General features: G+C 35.8%; 1 protein-coding gene across 2 annotated transcripts in view; it reads left to right on the top strand.

The window, feature by feature from the left end:
- RPS6KA5 (ribosomal protein S6 kinase A5) overlaps positions 1-18,858 on the top strand; it is a 261,593-nt gene that overhangs the window by 186,336 nt on the left and 56,399 nt on the right. For both annotated transcript variants that reach the window (XM_069085996.1, XM_069085998.1), the window contains one exon: positions 3,837-4,007. In XM_069085996.1, coding sequence (XP_068942097.1) covers positions 3,837-4,007 — 171 coding nt within the window. The remainder of the gene's footprint in view (positions 1-3,836; positions 4,008-18,858) is intronic.

Below are 18,858 nucleotides of genomic sequence, written 5' to 3'. Positions count from 1 at the left end.
GGTTAAATGTTGGTGGGATCTGGACAATGCTATCACTGCTACTAGCTACATTTTTTTTGATGATTTCAACTGCCATAGTTGTAATCTAATTCCTGGAGACTTACCTTCCCCAGCACAGGATAGATAGTTACTCAGCAATTCCTTCTTTCCTAGAGGGGCTCTTAAAGCCTCACATCCTAGCCTCTTTAGGCAGAAAGTAAAGGAGAAACCCAAAAGTGTAAATTTATTATTATTTACCCTGGTCCAGGTAGTAAGACCTGCTTAAACCAGAGGCCAAGTGCTAGCCTCTGTTTTTCCTTTTCTCTAAGTTTTCTTGCTTGTGGTCCTTCCATTAGGAACCATGACATTATTGACTTAGGACAGCTCTACTGTGATAAACTGATTCACTGAAATATCATATAGTAATTGACCAGGATAGTAGAATTATAGTGAGGTCAAGAAGCAGATTGGTGTGAGCAAGGTGGCAGTGAGAAAAGAAGTTTCATTGAAATACAGCTAACCTGATGGAGAAAACAGTGTTTGGGCGACCTCAGATCATTTTGTCTGTAACCACCTATGAAATTGTATACAAAGTCCGGCAGCCTTTTGTTCTCATCGAGGGTCAGAGAATTAGCTTAATTGAAGCCACTTGGGATTGGGGACAGACTTAGGGCTCTGAAACCACCCACCCAGGATCAGGGCCCATGCTGTGAGAACCAGGCTGAAGTTGTAGCAGCCAGAGGAAAAGATGTGACCAGTGGCAGCGGCAACATTTTTCAGACTTTCCTCCTGTACCAGTTCCTATTACTGGCTTCTCCTTTCCTTCCTCCCTCCCTCCTGCTTATTCCCACTTTCAGGTGTTGTTAATGTGCTGAATTATGAGGTACACTGTATCCTCCTGTCCCCATATCACCACCCGAGATATCAAGGGGCATCTGAAACCTATTTCCAACCTAAAAGTCAGAGGTAAGACTTGCCAGCTAGAGTTCTGAAGCTACTATGCATTAAAAAACTTCAGATTAATCTCCAAGCAGGTGGCATCAGAGGGGATTGACCCCTGACTGGCAGGTTGACAGCAGACCTCAGGTACCAGATTCCTAATGCCTAGTTTATATTTATATAATCAAAAGTTATTATTTTTGTTTATATTAGTTTTGTACTATTTCTTACTTTTTATGCAAAGGAGCCATTAGAACAAATTGCTTCTCATGTGATACAATCCCATATTTTCTTATATAGATGTGGTATTCTTCCTATGTTAAGACTGTTAACCCTTCATCAGGGTGACTTTTGTTTAAAATTGTTTACTTAGTTTCTTGAACTCAGGAATTATGTCATTTCTGTATTTATCTCCCCAGTACCTACCACAGTATATAGGTACTTAAAAACTCCTTGTTGGTTGATTGATTTTACAGGAGTGTGGCTGGATTTTCCTGAGCAATCCTATCATACCATTCATTCTTTGTTAACTAATAACAGTAGCTGTATGAGAGGTATGACTTCAGACTGTGAATGTGGAATAGAAGCCACCTGGCTCAAATATTAAATGTTTAACCTTGATCTTCTTCATCCTATGAAAAATTATTTCAAATTATCTTAGTCTTCAATAGCCTAAGAAGTCAGTCTCTTAGAGAGGTAAAAGTTCACTTTTATAACTTGCTCATTATGTACTGGAATGATGCTCTTAATTTAACAAACTTTTCATTGTATTTTTTCTTTTTTTGACTAAGTAAAAAAGAGACATACTATATTCAGATAATACTAGATGACATTGAATTTCCACTCAAGTGCTATTCTAATATGTCATCATGAAATGGAGGTGTCCTTGGGCTCTCAGTGTCAGTGCTAGTAGAGTGGAAAGTCTGGAAAGTCCTACCAACATGGAATGAATTGGAGGATGGCCTACCAGCAGATCTTCTCTTCATTTTAGGACTAGCCTAGTTAAGTTTGGAGATGCTCATCCTCAGGTTGGCTAAAATTGACAAAATGTTTTGCCATAACAGTTGTTGAAAACTAACTTCCAAGTTGTGATAGGGTTGTCTGTGACAGCAAAGGACATAACTACCCAAGCAAAACCACAGATCCTTGAATTTTTAAAGAATATAACAATGTAGTTATGCTTAGGATTCATAATCTGAATATTTTATCTTGGCTTTTTCTAAATTTGAGAATTCTTTAAGATTTAATTTTAAATCTGTAGTTTTGCGATAGCTCCTATGTTAATATTCTATAATAAAACACATGCAAAACTTATAATTTATGAAAGAAACATTGTAATTAATCATGACAGAGTATTAGTATCTGAACTTTCATGAATTTGAGAACAAAGGTAAGTATAGAAACATAGAGTGTCACCTGTAAATTTCCGTAATGATATACTGGCAGCTTGACACATAGGTATTTGTGCTAGGAATTCATAGGAGCTCTTCAACTGATTATTTGGCTAACACTGAGACCAGGCAATGTTATAACATTTTTATACCTTTTAAAGTTAAATCTGCAATTAAATGGTTGTATCATGCTCTTGGTCAGGGAGGAGAATCCAAAGTAATCATTGATCTTCTTTATTTTTAAGAACATACAAACCAGACATTAGTGGTGCTATTTCCACTTCTTTGTTAAAAGAAACTAGATTGAGCAAGGGTTGAAGGAGTTCTTTACATAGTGCAGGGATGCCTAACCTTTTTAATATCATTGACTCCTTTGGCAGTCTGAAGAAACCTGTAGATCCCTTCTTAGAATAATGTTTGATTCCTACATTCATAATTGAAGAAAATGCAAAATTTCAAAAAAATAGTAAACCTAAAAATGTCATTTTCTCCCCATCTAAGTTCATGAGCCCCCTTAAGCGATCCAAAGTTAAGAATGCAGGCTATCTAGGATTATGGGTTTAGAGTTGGAAGGACCTCAAAGATCATCTAGTACAATCCCTTCTTTTACATATGAGGAAATGGTCTCAGAGAAGTGGGTCAGCCATAGACCCAGATTCACAGGGTAGTAAGTTGCAAAGGAAGGCTTTAAATCCAGGCTTGAATTTCAGCATTTTTCCATTGTATTACAACTTTGTATTGCATGGAATTCTCAGAAAATCATTAAAGAAAAAAGATATGCAAATATTTTACTATGGTATTTTAGATTTTCCATCATCATGCAAATGAAATTTTAAAGAGCTATAATTTTCCTCATTTTTCCTTTATTTTGTTACTTTGAACACCTGTTATTTTAACAAAGAGATTATATATTTTGAAATACACACAAGTGAAGGTGTTTAACTGATTGGATAGAAAGGAAGCCTTAATAATCAAGAAGAGCAGAGTACAAGTCCTGCCTCTGTCAAATACTGGCTGTATTACTCTAGAACAGTCATTTAACATCTCAGTGATGCTGACAGCTCTTTAATAAGATTTTAAGTTGCAAAAGAGATGCTTATCTGTATTGGTAGAGTTTCCTTCCCAGAAGTTTCCTATACCAGTGAAGTCACAGATCTAAACCAAAAAATTAATTTCTTTTTAACATTTCACAAACCCCTAGTTATTTAATGAAAATGAGGGACAACACATAGTAAGGCCAAATGTTGCATGGCACCCCTGAGAAATTCTCCAGCAGACTAGGTAGACCATGTATGAATGATTGAAAGAAAAACGTGGATTCAGATAGCACAAAATGGGAACATTGATGGGAATCATGAACTGCATCAGAAGAATATAAAGCTTCATTGATTAAGCCTTTGACTCATCAAAGTGTAAACCACAATTGATAATGCTCATAATAAATGCTCTAAAATGTTATAATGTCTTAACATTAACACAGACTTATAAGTATTAAGGATTCCACACACAATTGTATTTGTTTTCTAGCTTCACACATTTCTGGTGATGGAACTTCTGAACGGGGGAGAGCTGTTTGAACGAATTAAGAAGAAGAAACACTTCAGTGAGACCGAAGCCAGTTATATCATGCGGAAGCTTGTTTCAGCTGTAAGCCACATGCATGATGTGGGAGTGGTACATAGAGATCTGAAGCCTGAGGTATAGAATAGTATGATCTTAAATAGCATCGTTATTACTTATTCAATGATTGATTGTGTCCTTTCTGCTTCTAGGGCATTCTTCTTAAACATAAAAAAAAATTGAAAGCATGCTTCTTGGATTTCTTTTTACTTTCTATTTTAGTCTCAAAAGAAACTATCTTTTTTTTGCCAGTTGATCATCTTGAAGTTATACTTGTATGGGTGAGAGATACTTTTATCAAATGAGTACTTTATGCAACAGTTGTGAACTAAAATTAGCAGTGGAAATTTTGTAACAAAAAAAATCAGGAAATATTGTCATACATATGTACTATATTAGGAATTTTTTTAATGATGCATTTAGAAAGTATATATTTTTTACCTTTCCGATTTATTTATTTTTCTGTGGATAGAAATGTAAAGCGTTGCATTGCTAGTATCCAGATATAATTTCCTTAGTTTATTTAACTGTATTGTATGCATATTTTTAATATGTGGTGGTATTATTTTTATTAACTATGTAATCACTTCTTTAAATGTAGCAGCTTTTGTGCATTTCTCATTTCTAATTGTTCAGTTTATCAAATAGATCTTTTTTAAATAGTAAAATTGTAAACTTTAAAGCCTCCTTTTGAAAACTAATGAGAAAAAAAGTAATTTTGCTGTTTTTAATGAGCTAATTATTCCTGTGTTATTGTGTAACTGATAATTTTATATTAGTAAATTCCCATTAGCTTAATATAAAATCATATGTTCCTCTCTCTCTTTTGAAACAGTTATATTAAATGTTCGTTGTTTATAATATACCCTAAGTAGCATTTAAAATAATAATTTATTTGAAGCTTATTTCCATGTGAGTAAAATCATAAAAAATTATTTCTCTAGAAATAGAATTAATACCTCTAATTTAAATAACTTCAGTTTTTTAATACAGCTATCTTTGGATCACATCAATATAGCTGATTAACATATTTAAAATTTAGCTTTCAGTGACCATAATTATTCATATACTTTTATTAATATTATAGGTAATTGCCTGAGACGATGTCTTTCATATATCTTCAACTCTTAAAGCAGCCTCTGTGCTTCTTTCATTGCATTTCTCACTCTCCTACTTGCCTCCCACTGAAAATATGGTGCTCTATGTTAGAGATTAGACATCTATTTTTAAATGTGAATGCACACCACTTAAATGTTTTCCTGATAGACAAGGAGCGTGCATTATTTTCTTTAATTGGAAAGTGTTGAAAGTACTGCTTTAGGTCTATATAGAACCACACATTTTCACATATTTCATTCTGTAATGATTAACCGTCTAATATATGAGTCTGAGTATATGTACTCCCAAAATTTTGACCTCTGATCATATTTAATTAATGAAAAATATTACAATCTTTTCATTTATCTAACTTGTAGAATTTTCTAAAATATTGTAATTGAGTTCTGCTGTTAGTCTATTTAATATATTCTTAAGCAAGTTTTGAATAATTTGTAACCAAATTAGGTTTTGGAGTAATAAAAAGGGGTGCTTTATTAACTTCTTACAGAATATCTTTCATTTTGTGCTTTAAATATTAGAATATTCTTCTGAAACTAAAGTGTTTCTCCAACCCTGATTCCATACTTCATAAAGATAAGAAATTTATACTTCTTTCAGTGGTCAATTATGTGACATTCATTGCTGGTTTCCTATATAGCTAAAATCATTGCTACTATGTGAGATCACTAAATATTTTAATAAGGTTCTACATGTTTTTAAAAATTATCATTTACTCATTTAGAACTTCAAAATTACTTTCTAATGCCGAAGTTGGTTTCATATTGAGATGGAAAACAGAGACTATAGTGCTTATTCCGTACTACTTCTGACTGTATACATCCCCAAAACCAATACCTTCCTCTGAAAATCTGCTCAGTCTCTACACTTTGAGCTTTGGGGAAGGAGAAAGTAAAAGTTAGGAAGAGGCCTCCAATTTGGTGTGCAGATATTCAGAACAGGATAGAATGGCATTAGAGTCACTGAAATAAGAACAGTAGCCATTTACCCTTAATCAAACAAGTTATCATTTATTAAGTTCTTACTATGTGCTAAGCACTGTGCTAGGTGCTTTACTCCATTGCCCTTCTAGCAGTGGTTTTAGGGGCATCATAGTTTAGTCACAATACAGAATCACATTAGGTCCTTCTCTTAAGACATTTATAATATTGTTTCATTTCCATTTTAATTAATGATCATTAGGCTATTCTCTCTCCACTTTCCCATCTTTTCAGTGATTATGCTACATTTAGTCTTGACTTAAATGACACTGTGAAGCTTCTTCAGGACTTAAAGAATGTCATTTGTTACTTTTTCAGCCTTTAGTAGATAATAAAGTTTTTAATTATGGTGATTGATTGTATATATAATCATAGCAGCTTTGAGATCACATATCTAGATTTGAGTATTGTAAAATCTAATATGCCTAAAAAATCCTTTGTAATGAGTAGTTTTAGCTTTCTTTTATTTCTTTATTATTGCTCCTGATTTTAAGAGGAAATCTTCAGCAATTATATTTAATGACAGCTGGGCTGTTTTTCAGTGTAATCTCTTTTTGCTCACTGTTTCCTTTCTTGCTAAACCTCTAAACATGCCAAGTCCTCAATCCTTTTTAAAAAGAAAAAGTTTTTAGTAGACTCTAAAATGTCAACTAGCTATCATCCTGTATCTCCTCTGCCTTTCTCTGCCAATCTCCTTTTAAAGACTCTCTCCATTCTTTGCCAATAGTTCCCTGACTTCTGACTTCATCTTCATCATCCAACTGATTCTGCACTGCTGAAAGTTACCAGTCATTTTTACATTGCCAAATCTGATAACCTTTTTTCAGTCTTTATCTTTCTTAATCTCTGCTGAATTTCAACCTTTCTTTCTGAATACTGTCTCCTCTCTTAGTTCTTGTGACTCTAATCCAGTTCTATGCCCCAAGGTTCTGCCCTGCACCCACTTCCATTTTCTCCGTATAATCTCTTACTTTGTGATCTCATCACCTCCCATAGGTTCAGTTATCCTCTCTATTCACAAGACTCCCAAAACAGTAATATCAAACCCAAGCCCCTCTTCTGAGCTCTCTACCCATCATTATTTGCCTTTTAAGTAATTCAGATTGGATGTCCTACAGGCATTATGTCACTCAATCATGTCACCCAAACTTGTCCAAAATAGAATTCATTATCTTTTCAAAAATAAATAAACAAATAAGCAAAAAACAAAACAATTCCTCCACTGAATTTCCATATTACTACCAAGGCTATCACATTCTTTCTAGTCACTCAGTTTTACAACCTTAGCATTATCCTCTATTCCTCACTTTTTCTTGCTCTTCATGTTCAATCAATTGCAAAATCTTGTTTTTACTTCCACAGTATCTTTCTCCTATTCCCCTTTATCTCTACCCTTGTAACCACCCCTGGAAAGTACACTGCCAAGGTAAGTGAACTTATCCATAACCTTCAAAATTTCTCCATTTGCTATAACTCATAATGACTACTATTCTGGTTCAAGCTTTCATCACCTCTCACCTTCACACCCTCCTAAATTGGACTCTAATTCAAGCCTCTCTCTTCTCCAATCCTTCTTCCACACCAAAGTGATTTTTTCTAAAGTACAGTTCTTTGCCTCACTACCCATACACATATACACATTCTATAAATTCCAGTCATTACCTCTAGCTCAAATATGAATTCCTTTGATATTTAAAGCTCTTCATAGCCTTGTCCACCCTCTCACTTTACTTCTTTCCATGTACTCTACAGTCTAGTCATATTGGCCTGTTTCCTTGAACACTATACTCCATTTCCTATTTGGGGGCCTTTGTACCAATTGTCTCCTGTACACAGAATGCCCTCCTTCCTCACCTCTGCCTCTACTTCTTAGTATCTTTGGTTTCCTTCAGGCATCAGCTAAAGTACCATTTTCTGCATGAACCTCTTCCTTATCCCTCACCTGGCAGTGGCTTCCCTAACAAGGTTACCTTGTATCTGCATTATGTGTTTTTAACATATCCATATAGGTACACATTATCTCTGTCTCTAGAACATAAACTCCTTGAGGGCAAGGATTGCCTCACCTTTGTATTTCATGATCCCAGCACCTAGGATAGTGCTTGGCCTGTAGTCAGTGCTTAACAAATGCTTGATTTATTCTACTTATTAAGGAAATTATATTTTCCTTTAAAATTTGAAAAAACAATGTAGAATATAAATAAACCAAATCATGTTGATAAGGTTGAGATAATTTTGATAAAATATGAAAAAATATTGGAATATATTGAGTCAAAGAGACCCAACTGGTTCACAGGACTTTGTTCATAACGGGTATAACAGATTCAACATTCACTTCAAAAACACTGCATTCCAGTCATGGGGGACAGAATATTCAAAGGCAGATAGAAGGAATGTCATATATGAGAACAAAAAAAAGGCCAGGTTGCTGGGACTGCAGAATATGGGGGTTTTGTTTGTTTGTTTGTTGCTTTTTTTTGGAGGGGGAAGATGGGGCAGTTGGGGATAAGTGACTTGCCTAAGGTCACACAGCTAATTTTGTGTTAAGTGTCTGAGGCTGGATTTGAACTCAGGTCCTCCTGACTCCAGGGTTGGTGCCCTATTCACTGCACCGCCTAGCTGCCCCTACTGCAGAATATGTTAAGGGAAGTAATATATAATAAAGCTAGAAAAGTAAGTTGGAGCCAGGCTGTGAAGGGTTTTAAAAGATAATGAGAAGCATGTGATTCTAAGGGTAATAGGGAATTACTGGAGTTCATTGAGTAGAGGAGTGGCTACTTGTGTTTCAGAAATTTCAGTCTAGCAACTGTTTGGCAGATAGATTGGTAAAGGAGAGACTTGAGGCAAGGAGACCAATACAAAATAGATACAGGATAATTTTGGGTGGAAAGTAAGGAAGGAATTCATGTCAAAAAGCAGTACCAGAACTGACTCTGAAGGAAGCTAGGATGGCATTAAGGAAGCATTCCAGGTATGTAGAGTAGCCATTTGAAAAGGCAGAGATGGGAGATAGAGTGGCAGGACGTGGCAGTAAAAAGGCCAATTTGGCTAAATATATAATATATATTAAAGGGAATGGTGTTTAATAAATTTGTCTAGCTCCTTCAGTCTTCTAGCAATCATATAAATCTGACTGCTCTTATAACATACTGAATCTCTGGCTGTCCTTTCCAGAACTGAATGTATCTTCTCTCATGCTCCACTCCACGCCTCCCCCCTCCCCCAAACCCCAGTACACTAGTCCTGGAAGATAAGTTGGGATATTCCTCATTTCCCATTATTACTTCTAGATCCTTCCTTTGCTATCATTACTCAGCAATTTCTTTCTCTGAGAATTAGCCTATCCTGATATATCACTTTATACAGATCCTAGTAATTTTTTTTTATTGACCCCCAAGTTATCTTCCCTCCTTTCTCCAGGAGCTCAGTTCCTAGCTCAATCTTCCTCTCCTGGATACATCTCTTTTTTCTGGGTTTTGCTGACACTGTGCTCACTTGGTCCTTTCCCAGTCTGACCACTCCTCCATCTCCACAAGATTGTCTGGCATGACCTTTGATTCTGTTAGGCAAGACCATGTTAATTCCCTAGTAGTCACTGATTCTCTTTCTAAGTGCCCAAAACTGTTCAGCTAATATGTTCTAGAATTTTTCTGGGGATGGCCATCAAGTTTAAGGAATTTGCCACCTTTTACCTTTTTTTTTTAGAAACGGACAAAATTTTCCCATCTCCAATCAATAAATACTTGTTCCCTTCCCTCCTTCAATAAGCAAACATTTTTGAAATACTTTCTATGGGCCAGGCACCTTAAGGCACTTATGTTCTCTTGAAGGGAAACAGCATAGAAACAGGTATAAATAAATTTAAAATTTATATGAAGTATATACAAAATGTTTTCTAGGAGGAAGACAGGTCAGCAAGATCAAGATAGGCTTTCCCAAAGATGGTAACATTTTAAATGAGCTTTGAAGAAAACTAGGTAAGCACAGGAAGTGCATTTCAGGGATGGAAGATAGTCTGTTTAAAAATATCAATCCAGAAGATGGAATATCTTGAATAGGAAACAATAAGAAATATTTTTAAATGGAATATAATGTTAGTGAATGAGGATAATGTGTAATAAGCCTGGTAGGTTAGAGCCAGATTGTGAAGGACTTTAAAAGCCAAACAAAGGAGTTTATATTTTATCTTATAGACAATGGAGTGTGAATGAATGCGCAGTATATTAGGGAGGTAGGTTTGGCAGTTGATTAGATGTGAAGAATGAGGGAAAGGAAAGAGTCAAAGAAAACTCCAGGGTTACAAAACTTAGGTGACTGGAAGGATGGTAGATTTATTTCAACAGAAATAAAGAAGGCAGAAAGGTGGGGAAAGTTGTGGGTGGGTGGGGGAGGAGAATAGTGAATTTTGTTTTGGACATGTACAATTTGAGATGCCTAAAGGATAATCCAGTTGGAGATGTCTAATAGGCAGTTGATGATGCCAAACTAAAGTTCAGCAGATAGATGAAGGCTGAATGTATACATCTAAAAGTCATCTGTATAGAGATTATAACTAAATCTGTGAAAACTGCTATTATCAAGAGATTGCTGAGAAAGGGGCATAGAACAGTCTTAGGGCATATATAGATATCTCTTCCATTCTCTTAGTACTGAAAGATCGATGACCATAATTCAACAACTGCTTAGATTATTGCTGGGGAAACAAAATCAGGATGACAAAATTAAATAACAAAAATGAAATTCAGTTCAACAAATATTTATTAACCAGTATTATATACAACATACTTTGTTAGGTATTGGGAATACAAAGACAAAAATGAAATTGTTTCTACCATCAGGAAGGTATAATTTTGTTAAGTACCATATGTATGAGATTTATTTTGTTTTAAGATAATAGATAGTATGGGCAGTCAGGAAGCGAAATGAACAATATTGGTGAGAGTTGTTGGGAAAGTTTAAGGATTGGAATTTTAGAAAGGCCTGCTTGCCAGGTTGAAGGAGTAATATAACCAAAGGCCTGAGTTGGAATTAATTATGCTGTAGTCTGAGAACAAAGAAAAGAATAACCTGAATGAAGAATAAGACGATGTAAATTTGAGGGTCCTGGATGGCTTGATAAGGAATTTCCTTGATGAGGCATAATCTAATAACAGATGAGTTGATCATTGTCAAATCTTAAACAAAAACAAAAATTCCGAAACAAAAATGAAAGGATCAACAAACGATAAAAAAAGCCTATGAGGGGAACATTATCAGTACACTTTAAAGAAATAAGAGAAGTGAAGATAGAGGAATAAAACTGAAAGCACCATGATTTATTTGCCACAGAGTTTTGTACAAGGGAGTAACATCTAGGAGTTACTGTTTTAGGAACATTAGTCTTTTAGGAAGATGAAAAGGGAAAACAGGAAGGTTGTTGCTCCAATCCCAGTATGATATGATGTTATGAAGTGCTGGATTATGTATTTAATGGTATTGCATGTAGAATAAGGAATGAATCCAAAAAAAGGTTTCAGGAAAAAAAATTGTATGGGATTTAGATTTATCCCCATCATGTAAGAGGTGAAGAGTACATGAAATACTGTTTCTGATGATACTTAATATACTCAGATACTTCCTTCATCAGAAACTGACACCATATATTGAAAGCATTCTTTTTATCTGCCCTAGTGTAGTCTGCTCTACTAACACAATTTGTAGTGTCTAGTTTGACATTTGTATTATAAGTTTTATAAATTTTAAATGTGAAAAGGTATTTGGAAAATTTTAATATAGTTTTTAATATTTTACTTTCAAATGTTTATAACTTAAGCCCATTTAGCATATTTATATGTCTATTTGTGAGGTTCTGTGCTAGGCATTTCATAGAATAAAGTCATATAAAACCTAATTCCTTCCCTCTGAGAACTTAGAGTCCAGCTGGAAGTACATAACAAATATACAAAATGCACTAGACCCTGGTTTCACTGGAAATTTTTCAAATGTGATGGTGGAAGGAGTTTCTCTGCCCTGAGTCCCACATGCCACAAAATCTCAGGTCCAGATAAAAAAAGAGCTAATTAGAAAGCATTGTTAGGTGGTGATTCCAAAATAGGAATTATCAACCAGAGATAAAACAGTTTCAGTTATCATCACAGACTGAAACACTAAGAACGCAAAAAAGGCAAAAAGTTAATGAACTAATAGCAGAGAAGGCCAATATTCCCTAATCCCTAAGAGCCAATTAACACCCCTGCCTCACTGCTCACATTTCTGACAATACAGCTGCTGCACAAGCTAACCCCTAGTTTATGACAGAACTCAGCTTCACATTCCAGCTTTCCCAACCCTCCAATGCCTTGGAGATCCAAATTCTACTTGAACTGGCAGAAACTTACATAGGTCTTGATAGCCACGTGGCAGCATTCTGTGCTGTAGCAGAGCATAGTCTGAGTGAAAAAACAAAGGGAACGGGGCTGAACATTTTTACTGGTAATAGAACTCAGCTCTTTACTCCAACATCCCCTCCTCCCAGGGCCTCAGAAAGCCAAATTCCAAATGGCAAAAATTTGCTCAGGCTGCAATAGTAGTGTGGCAGTAGTCTGGCACATTGGCTAAAGAACTGAGGATCAGAGGGAACTAGGCAAGACATATGTGTTGGCATTCCACACTCACTGTGTGGCATTCCACTAAGTCTGAAGGAAAGAGCTTGTCTTCTATCTGGGGCTAATTCTGTCTTGCAAGAAGGCAATTGGGGCTAAAACCTAGATTTGTGAATTTTGAATTTTCCAGTGTGGGAAAAGACGGACACACTCTGAGATCCAGGCATCAGGGAACCCACAAAGGAGTCAGAAAGTGAGCAATAGAGGAAAATAAGGGGGAAAAATACTGAAATTACCAAAGATCTCAAGAGGAAAAAAATTAAAAGATTTTGAACATAAGCAAACATACTAACAAGGAAATCATTAACAGTAGAAGGAAGTATCTCCAGACAGAAAAGATTTCAGGAATCTATAAATAAATGCAGCAAAACAAAGGAAAATGATTCAGCACTCAACAAGGCAGAGGACCCTGTGAATTTTGAAGAGAGCATGAATCACAGCGTGTTGTTCCTGAATGGTCTAAAAGAGAAATAAGAATTGAGAGAAGAATTTATTGCCTGCACAGCAGAAATAATTGGCAGAATAGAAAACTGATTCCACAGTGGCAAGTCTCATTAAAGAAACAAAAGAGAGGATAACCGTTTGGGAATGTAGACACAGGGAAGTGAAGAACAATATGGAAGAAGAGAAGCAAAAAGGAATAACTTTAAAAGAAAACATGCTTTCAAAACAAACAAACATATTGATATTGAAGATAGAATCCATAGAAACAATTTAAGGATGCTAAATCTTCCAGAAGAACTTGATAAACCAAAAAACTTGAACACCATAATGCAAGAAAATAATATAAGAAAACTGCCCAGAATGTCTGAACACAGAAAACAAAATTCCAATCAAAAACTTTAGACCACCTCCAGGAAAAGAGGCTGCAAACTCTAAGATATATAGTAGTAGTTAAATTTAACAATTCCATAGAAAAAAATTTTATAAGTAACCGGGACAAAGACCTTCAAATATAAAGGAAAAGAAATCTGAATAACACAACACTGTTCTGCACCTAACAGGTAATGCAGGGGGGAATAGTATAAAGTGTTCTGACAAGCAGTAGAACTCAAGATGCAGCCCAAAGTACCTGCTTTGAAATGCGAGCATAACTATGAATGAAAATAATGAACATTCAACAGTACAGAAGCATTCAAAACATTTTTAGGAAGAAAACCAAGCCTGAAGGGATTCTTTGCTTTTTAAACACCTCAGACAATGAAGCAACAGCCAAGGAACAACAACGGCAGTGACAACATCAATAAAATAACAACAGGAAGACCATTAAAAGACCTTTATAAATATACACAAGTAGACAAGGGTGAAAGTAGAGGTCAGATAGAAGCAATGGTGAAGAAACAGGCTGGACAATTCATGGACTAAACCTTACAGCACCCTGCTTACGAATGAATAAATGTTTTTTGTGGGACAACATTAAAACATGAGAAAGTTTGTAAAAAGGAGGAGAGGAGGAAGAAGGTACAGGGAAATATGTGATGTTCCTTGTTCAAATCAAAGGCTAACTATGAGGGAAAATAAACTCCTCTAGTCTCTTAGGAAGAAGAAAGTCCATAGGCAAGTGGGTGAAGAGGCAAAGGGAGGGATTGAAAAGGGGAAGACCTAGGTCCAACATCCTACCCATCTACCAAGATAAGGTCAAAGTGAATACATGAGTTAGACATAAAGGGTGATATCATAGGCACATTGGGAGAGCAAGGAATAGTTTAGCTCTCAGATCTAAGGAGAAGGGAAGACCTTTGCATGACCAAACGACATAGGGAGCCTTGCAAGATATGAAATGGATAATTTTGATTATATTAAACTTTAAAGGTTTTGTACAAACAAAACCATTGCAGCCAAGATTAGAAGGTAAGCTGAAATCTGGGAAACAATTTTTACATCAAAATTCTCTGATAAAGGTCTCATTTCTCAAAAATATGAGAACTGAGTCAAATGTATAAGAATACAAGTCATTCCCTAAAGAAATCAAAGCTATTTATCGTCATGTGAAAAAATGCTCTAAATTACTGTTGATTGGAGAAATGCAAATTAAAACAACTCTGAGGTATCACCTCCCACCTAACAGATTGGTTAATATGACAGAAAAGGAAAATGACAAATGTTGGAGGAGATATGGGAACACTAATATACTATTGGTGGAGTTATGAACTGATTCAGTCATTCTGAAGAGCAGTTTGGAACTGTTCCCAAAGGGCTATAAAACCATGCATACCCTTTGATTCAGTAATACCACTATCAGTTCTTTATCTCCAAAAGATCAAAAAAAGGGAAAAGAATCTATTTGTGCAAAATATTTATAGCAGCTCTTTTGTGGTGGCAAAAATTTGGAAATTGAGGGGATACCTCAATTGGGGAATGGCTAAACAAGTTGCAGTATATGAACGTAATGGAATTCTATTATTGTTCCATAAGAAATGGTGAGCAGACAGACTTCAGAAAAACATGGAAAGACTTACATGAAATGTTGCTGAGTGAAGTGAGCAGAACCAGGAGAACAGTGTACACAGTAAAAGCAATATTTCATATTGATCAAGTGAATGGCTTAGCTATTCTCAGCAATATAACGATCCAGGACAATTCTAGAGAACTCATAATGAAAATTGCTATCCACATCTGGAGGAAAAAACTGAAGGAGTCCACGTAAAGATCAAAGTATACATTCATTTTTTTCTTTGTTTCTTTTTTCACAACAAAACTAATATAGAGGTATGTTTTACCTGGTTGCACATATATAATCTATATCTAATTGCTTACCATCTTAGCAAGGGAGGAAGGGAAGAGGAAGAAAATTTGGAACTGAATTTTTTTAATGAATGTTAAAAATTGTCTTTACATGCAGTTGGGGAAAAATTACTATTTAGAAAAAAAGAAAGGGGAAAACCTTGTGTCAGTGGTGAAAGTGGGTATCACTGATGAATGTTCTTATGAGAGAAGGGAGATATTCTATATAGGGATATATGGACCTTACAATGAATATTAACTATAGGAGTTCAGTGCTTAAAGAAACTACTCCTCATGCTTCAGGAGGAGGGTTCTTGGATCTGCTTTGATAAAGGAAAGCACCTCAAAATGGGTTAACAAGCTCACTTTAATCAGTCAGACATATATAGTTTACCTTGTTCAGGGGAAAAGGTCAGCACCCCGAACTTCAAAGTACACAGGCAGAATTATCAAGACAGAAACAGATCAAGTAGACAGATTTCCAAACTGTCCAACCATTACATCCATACCCAGTCAACATCTGGGTTTCCACATCTGGGTTTTTCAAAGCTGGGGGGGTCCTGGACAACGGCTTCCCAGAATACAGATCAAATCACAGAACACTTCTCAAAGTGAGCCCCCAAAACAAAGCCTCAAATCAGGGTTTATATACCCTTCTCCTGGCTCAGAGAATGTAACAACCTTATTGACTCACTGGCCAATCAAGAGGTATCTACTGAAAAACAAGCCTCCCACCCCAGGCTTCAGGTGCACTTTAGCCTAGGGGCAGGGAAGATCTTCCAAATTTTCATTCCCATTACACAGAGCTCCTGGGAACAGCTGACACCCAGAAAAATGGAAGAGCATGGACCAAGGGAAGAAATTTTGAGACAAATGGTTATAAGAAAAAGTGATAGAGGACCACGCTCAGTAACGAACTTCCCAAAAAAGTACATAGGAAGAATCCTACTATGTACAATATATCTTCTCTATCACCTGTAGAAATGACTTTGTAAGAATGAGGCACAACAGGGGAAAAAAAGGAACCAAGAGGTACAAGATCTACAAGGCATTAACATAAACACTTGAAGAGAGAACCCAAAATAGGTACCTCATAATTTTAATTCCATGAAGAATACAAAGGAACAAAAAAAACACTAAATAATATAAGAGCCATGAAACAATGGCTCAAAGAGTAGAACAAACTAAAATAGAAGGTAAATAATAAAGAGAATGAGGTGAAGGAATCCTTTCCAGAAAAAGCCACAAAAATGACAAGATTTTAAAAACTAAATTAAAAGGAAGGTGAATAAAAGAAATTTTACATGGCTACATAATTAAAAGGGGGTAAGGAGGAGTGGGGAATTAAATAACTAGATAAAAGCAAGAAAGAAAAAGGAATAAAACTTGAAAACCAGAGCCAGGGGTAACAACTGGGAGAAGGATAGGAATGGAGAGTCAGGGAAGTAGAACTAATAGGAATCGGACTTTCTTTAAAAAAAAAAAAGATTAAGCTAAAATAACTGAAGAGATATAGTACTATATTTACAATGGAAGCAAGAAAAATCATAACTTGGAAAAAATATCCGAGACAAATAGAAGAAAATGTAAACTCATAACTTTAAATGTGAATGAATTCAGTAAAAGGAAGAAGAATAATAGATTAGATAAGAAAACAAAACCTCACAAATCTGTTGCTTACAAGAAACAATTAAAAAGTAAAAATGTATGCAGAATAAAAAGAGCTAGAAAAAAATTCACTATGCATTGAGTGAATCCAAAAAAGTTGGAGTTATATCTGCTGCCAGATAAAACAAAAAACAGACATTCAAAAGATAAAAAGGGATAAATAAGGAAATTACATTATACTCAAAAGGATTGTAGACAGCAGACCAATATGAATATTAAATGTATGCTTCAAAACTTATGTGCCATAGCATCAGAATTTATAAAGAAAACATTAACTGGGCTAAAAGAATACATAAATATATGGATAATAATGTTAGTTACCTAGACAGTGATAGATTTTAGTATCTCTATCAGTTTTAGATAAGTGTTAATAAATAAATACAAAAGACAAAGATTAGAATTGAACAAATTGCTGGAGAAACCAGAGATAGAATTATAGTGTCTTCTAAATGAAACTGCCAGAGAATATGTGGTTTTATCAGCACCAACGTGGCACTTTTACAAAAATACTTTGTATAAGGGCACAGAGATACTGCAAACAAATGTGAAAAGACAAAATAGTAAATATATCACTTACAGACCATAACACAATAAAAATAGCAGTTAGTTCAGTGATCACAGACAAAAGACAGAAAATGGAAACAACAATGAAATCTTAAATAGCAGATCAAAGAATAAATCATAGAAACAACAATTATGTGAAAGAAATGTTAAATGTCATACTAAAATATCAGGGATGTAGATAAAGCAGTCACCAAAGGGAAAATCATATCCCTAAAACCACAGATTAAAAAAATAGAGGGTGGAGCCAAGATGGTGGAGAAAAGGCAGGTAGCTTGCCTGAACTTTCCTCCAAAACATCTTTAAATAATGCCTCAAAAAAAAAATCTGGAGTGACAGAACCCACAAAAGGATGGGGTGGAATAAATTTCTTGCCCAAGACAACTTAGGAAGCTTGGCAGGAAATGTCTGTTGTCACACTGGCGTGAAAGAAGAGCAAAATTGAGTGCAGGCCTTGCCAGTGCAGGCCATCCTGAGCAAACCAGCAGCAGACCTTGGGACTGACTAAATCATCAGCTACAGCAGCTATTTCCAGACCTCTCAGCCCATAACAAGGGGTCAGACAGTCAGAAGGAGATTACAGAGGTCCCTCTGTTGGCACTGGGAGCAGAAGTCTGTTGCATTGTCTATATTCAGATCTAGTTACAGCCTTGGGTCTCAGTCGCAGGGCAAGAAGGAGCACTAGCACACCAGAGCTTGTGGCTGCAGGGGAGCAAGGACCATGGTCTCAGTTACAGGGCAGAAGAGTGCTTGTGTCACTCACAGACCAGAGCAAAGGCCAGAAGAATAGTAAAAATGCTTCTCCTTAAATCATACCACCTTGGAAGAATTGAAAGCTTACAAACCCTCCAGAACTAGCTCTGAAACCAGATACACAGTAATCTTGAGGCTTGGAAAAGTGAGACCTCTACACCAGAAGCATTTGGGACAAAGCTCGCCTGTCTGGTGGCAGAGTCCTACTGCAGCAAAAAGCCCAGGTGCCAAGTCTCTGAGTGGCGACATGAGCAGGCAAAGGAAGCAAAATAAAAAGAGTACCCCAACTTTACACTCCTATTTTGGGGACAAAAAGGATGAAAGCATGGAACAGGAGGAAGACAACGAAGTCAGAACTCCTGCACCAAAAGCTTCAAAGAAAAGTACGAGCTGGTTACAGCAATAGAGGACCTTAAGAAGCAAATAAGAGAAGTGAAGGAAAAATTGGGTAGAGAAATGAGAACAATGCAAGAAAATTATGAAATG

Source organism: Petaurus breviceps, unplaced genomic scaffold (assembly GCF_028583685.1).
Source record: "Petaurus breviceps papuanus isolate PSGF00001 unplaced genomic scaffold, PetGlider_PUasm1.0 177, whole genome shotgun sequence".
In the NCBI taxonomy this organism is placed as follows: domain Eukaryota; kingdom Metazoa; phylum Chordata; class Mammalia; order Diprotodontia; family Petauridae; genus Petaurus; species Petaurus breviceps.
The sequence above is the reverse complement of the archived record's forward strand: the minus strand, read 5'-3'. Positions and strand labels throughout refer to the sequence as shown.